At 48.0% G+C, this 4,623-nt stretch overlaps 2 protein-coding genes across 3 annotated transcripts in view; both read left to right on the top strand.

Annotated features, from left to right (window-relative positions):
* LOC123111011 (uncharacterized) overlaps positions 1-1,724 on the top strand; it is a 7,255-nt gene extending 5,531 nt beyond the window's left edge. Inside the window, exons 2-4 of one of the 2 annotated variants that reach the window (XM_044531666.1) lie at positions 390-474; positions 703-769; positions 1,186-1,724. In XM_044531666.1, coding sequence (XP_044387601.1) covers positions 420-474; positions 703-769; positions 1,186-1,612 — 549 coding nt within the window. In that variant the 5' untranslated portion in view covers positions 390-419 and the 3' untranslated portion in view covers positions 1,613-1,724. The remainder of the gene's footprint in view (positions 1-389; positions 475-702; positions 770-1,185) is intronic. The other variant, XR_006454023.1, reaches the window with a different exon arrangement.
* The window catches only part of LOC123111010 (amino acid permease 3), a 9,447-nt gene extending 6,451 nt beyond the window's left edge, over positions 1-2,996 (top strand). The window contains exons 2-3 of the mRNA XM_044531665.1: positions 1,776-1,918; positions 2,020-2,996. Coding sequence (XP_044387600.1) covers positions 1,776-1,918; positions 2,020-2,655 — 779 coding nt within the window. The 3' untranslated portion in view covers positions 2,656-2,996. The remainder of the gene's footprint in view (positions 1-1,775; positions 1,919-2,019) is intronic.
* Positions 2,997-4,623: the final 1,627 nt, after the last annotated feature.

Genomic DNA, 4,623 nt, shown 5'->3' with positions numbered 1-4,623 from the left:
TTGAGTACATTTAACTTGGAGTCCTCCGGTACTCCAAGATTTGCTACTCAAACAAATTTGGAGTACTTGCACTTGCACACAACACTACTCAGCAATTTTCAATTAATTTTCTTGGATTACTCCATCTTGCTCTGTTAGGTTATCTTGTTTTTCTGTTAATTATTCGATCTTGGATACTTGGAGTACTGATGATGATTGCTGCTGTTATGTTAGGACTTGCAAGCAGTAGTTTTAGTAGTTTAGTGTAGGACTTGCAACAAGAGGAGAGCTACTGTAGTATACTCCTCTTGTGACCTCCATATTCTTGCTCTCTTCTCTCTCTTCCCTCTTCTACAGTAATATGAGCCCTACAGTAATATGACTTGTGACCTTGAATTTTTTTCCATCAGATTGTTTTAAAGAAGGGCTATTGAAAAAAGATGTGTGAGGGCATCAGTCACTCTCATGCCGGCATGCCGCACTTTCAGCTAGCAGGTTGGTATCTCAACATTTCTCCATTCAAGTCATTTCCCATAGTGTTTTTTTCGAAGCACTAACTGCAAATTTGCATACTAATAATGACCGGAGTATTTTATTTACATCAAATTATGTCAAACACTTTAGATTGTTCAGTCATACCATAGTGTTTAAAAGTTTGGACATTCTGAAGATTCAAATAAAAATAGCCATGTGCACAGTTTACTTGATCATGTCAAGTTACAGGTGAAAGAGACCCTCTTATGGGAATAATGGAGTACAGAAATGATAGTGGGTTCAAAGTAAGGCTGAGGTAAAATTTTCGGAGGCCATGCTCTATGTTTTACCACTACCCTTCTTGGTATTCATGCTCCTGATATTCATACTCCTATTCCTACTCAATTTTACCTGAAATGAGAGTAGCAATTATTTTTGCCCATTAATTCATACTCCTACTGATTTGGAGTACTGATGAAACTAAGAAGTCCAAACCTGTGTTAAATTGACAGTACATGCTCATTTTTTGTATTGACAGTACAAGTCCAAACTTGTATTGACAGTACATGTTCTACTCAGTGTTCATCTTTCAGTGTTCAATATCACTGTTCAGTTTCAGTGTTAAATTTCAGTATTACTCCAAGATTGTACTACATGCAATTATTCAAATTATTTAAGACAGATGATTACATCAAGTTTATGATCATCAAATTGTTTACTCGGATGATGCAGAGGGAGTAATGGGCGAGGAGATGAACCTAGGAGAGCAAAATTGAGAACTCCAGCTAAAGCAGCTCCTGCCCAGCGGCGAGGACTTCAGCGGCAGCAGCACCTGTGCATGGGGAGGAACAGCCCTTGGGCGCGCGTAGGCAGCAGCTCGCCTCCACTAGCGGGCGGCAGCAGAGCACCAGCTCGCCTCCACCAGCGGCCGGCAGTAGATCAGCACCTCGTCTCCACCAGCGGGCGGCAGCAGAGCACCACCTGGGCGCGCGGGGGCCGGGAGGAGCCCCTGGCGTGGGAGAGGAGCGCGGGGGTGGAGGGCAGGTGGCGGAGCCGCGGAGGCGGAGGTGGAGTGCCGGGGCGGAGGTGGAGGGCGGGTGGCAGAGCCGCGGAGGCGGAGGTGGAGTGCCGGGGCGGAGGCGGAGGTGGAAGACGCTGAGGAAGATGACGGACAGATTCAAAGTTTGAACTGGGGGCATAAAGGTCCATTTGCCCATTTTCACCTGGTCGGAACATATTCCCCAGCGACATACATTTCGGAACAGAGGGAGTAGTATATAAGTTATCCTACAGTAGTAGTACTTAAGACCATGAAATTGCAGCCAATGGTGGAATCAAGGGCAGCCTCACCGGCATCAGCATCGGCGTCGGTATCACGGCCACGCAGAAGGTGTGGCGCAGCCTGCAGGCATTTGGCGACATCGCCTTCGCCTACTCCTTCTCCAACATCCTCATAGAAATCCAAGTACGTAAAAGCCATGACCGAGCTGTCCTCTGCTCAGTGAGTGTAATTCCTAGTTTTGCTCTGCTTTTGTTATCGTTGGCTGACATAAGGGTACTTCTCAGGACACGATCAGGGCGCCGCCGCCGTCTGAGGCGAAGGTGATGAAGCAGGCGACGCGGCTGAGCGTGGCGACGACGACGGTGTTCTACATGCTGTGCGGGTGCATGGGGTACGCGGCGTTCGGCGACGCAGCCCCCGACAACCTCCTCACCGGGTTCGGATTCTACGAGCCCTTCTGGCTGCTGGACATCGCCAACGTGGCCATCGTCGTGCACCTCGTCGGCGCCTACCAGGTCTTCTGCCAGCCCATCTTCGCCTTCGTCGAGCGCTGGGCTGCGTCCACATGGCCCGACAGCGCCTTCATCTCCCGCGAGTTCCGGGTGGGGCCATTCGCGCTCAGCGTGTTCCGACTGACATGGCGGTCGGCCTTCGTCTGCCTCACCACCGTCTTCGCCATGCTGCTCCCGTTCTTCGGCAACGTGGTGGGACTCCTCGGCGCCGTCTCCTTCTGGCCGCTCACCGTCTACTTCCCCGTCGAGATGTACATCAGGCAGCGCGGCGTGCCCGGCCGGAGCATGCAGGGTATCTGCCTTAGGATGCTCAGCGTCGGATGCCTCATCGTTTCCATCGCCGCCGGGGCGGGCTCCATCGCCAACGTCATCGAAGCTCTCAAAGTGTACAAGCCGTTCAGCGGCTGATTTGCCGCACGTGCACCAACTTAGTTATAACCGCATGCTATACATACATACTACACGTTCGCCGAGAGGCCCTTGTTGAACCTAGTTATTGCACCTAACGGATTAGGCGGCCTTTGGTTGCATACCTCGGAAAATGAGGGGCCTAAGCAGAACGGCAGGAGGTGCTCTTTGTAATGAAGACTAAGAGCGTAGGGTGCCTTATGCAAAATAGCTCCTTTTTTGTCAAGGGGACCTAATTTTTGTTGTACAATCTGGTGTACCGGAGGAAAAAAACATCCAGGAGGAAAAAAACATCCAGTATATACGCGTGAAGACAAGATAAAACTTTCAGATTTGCTAAATCTTAGTTGAGTGAAACTTAGGTATATCTTGTTTGATGCTATATTCATGAGATCTTTATGCGAATGTTTCAATCGATTGAGACCTAGCCCCCCCCCCCCCCCCAAAAAAAAATATCTTTGTGCCTCAGTTCTCGTGACATTTATATATATGGTCCTTATATATATTGTTAGGAATACCTGTAGTCTTCGAAATCATGATAATTATCCATTGTTGTTTGAACCATACGTGAATAATTTTGGGGTTCACTGAAATCAACGCAATATCCGCAATCTCAACCAGATGTTTTGAACCTTGATGAAACCATTAGAGAGGTGCAAGCCTATGTTCTTGAGCTTACAAAAAATGTCAAGTTATCTTTCTTTAACTTGTACCCCACAAAAGGAAATGGTCCAACGTTTTTGAAACAAATAATTGCGGGACACTGTTTACAAGAGAATATCTGGATTAGCAAGTGGGGAATCTTAGGTAGATCATTGATGATAAGCTCTTTTCTCTCATCCAAAGAAGAAATGGGTGGACAGCCAAGTAGGATGGGTACACAGGGTACTAGTCACGAAAGCGCGCTCACATGGACCATTTATGTTGCTTTCTTTATTTTCTTTGCGGGTATGGAAAATGAAAAAGAACGGCCAAGCAAACTTGGAATCCTTGCATTTGCTTCTTAGATATTTGTTTGTGATAATTGGTGATTGCATTATAGGAGTATGTAGCTGTCCTGCTCTGTTTAGCTGCTAGCAGCACGGGGGATATGCCAAATCTGGCCACACAAAATTAATGTGTTTAAACTTCAACCAACACGACCCTCCGAAAAAGAAGCGTTTGTTTTCTTGCATTAAGAGATAGGCAATAATAGCGCCAATAATAGTGTGTGTGTGTATATAAGCCGATCGATCTACATAATCCAACATGTATTTTTAGAAACACAACCATATCCTATGGTTCGTTCCTTTTCTTTAAGTTCGTTTCGCAATAGGCGAAAGGGAGGTGAAGAAGTTCCCTCGGTTGGCCGCCGACCAGGCCATTGGCTCCTCCCTGTAGAACGAGAAGAATAGACTATGCAATTGCAATGAATTGATCGGCGCACCATGCACGTATATATGAGTACAAAGGGGGGGCCACAACCTCGACTATACAGAGAAAATAGGAGGTGAGCCCAATGCACAATACACACGTACACAATATACTCAACACCCCCCCTGCCGCAGTCGAAGCGGCGCCAGTGACGCAGAGACTGGAACGAAACTCCTCGAAGATAGAAATTGGCAGTCCCTTCGTCATCACATCGGCGAATTGTTGTGCAGTCGGAACATGGAGGACCCAAATACGTCCATGGGCCACCTGCTCGCGCACAAAGTGAATGTACAGCTCAATGTGCTTAGTTCGGCGATGATGAACGGGGTTGGCGGAGAGGTACACCGAAGAGACGTTGTCGCAGTAGCCAACCGTAGCCTGGGAGACATCTTGATGCAGCTCCTGAAGTAACTGTTGTAGCCAGGTGCACTCGGCAACAGCGTTAGCCACAGATCGGTACTCAGCCTCCGCGCTGGAGCGCGAAACCATGGGTTGTCGCTTGGACGACGACGAGACGAGTGAAGGATCAAGGTAAACGCAGTAGCCAGAGGTGGA

The sequence above is a fragment of the Triticum aestivum genome, chromosome 5B, assembly GCF_018294505.1.
Source record: "Triticum aestivum cultivar Chinese Spring chromosome 5B, IWGSC CS RefSeq v2.1, whole genome shotgun sequence".
NCBI lineage: Eukaryota > Viridiplantae > Streptophyta > Magnoliopsida > Poales > Poaceae > Triticum > Triticum aestivum.
This window is presented reverse-complemented; position numbering and strand designations above follow the sequence as displayed.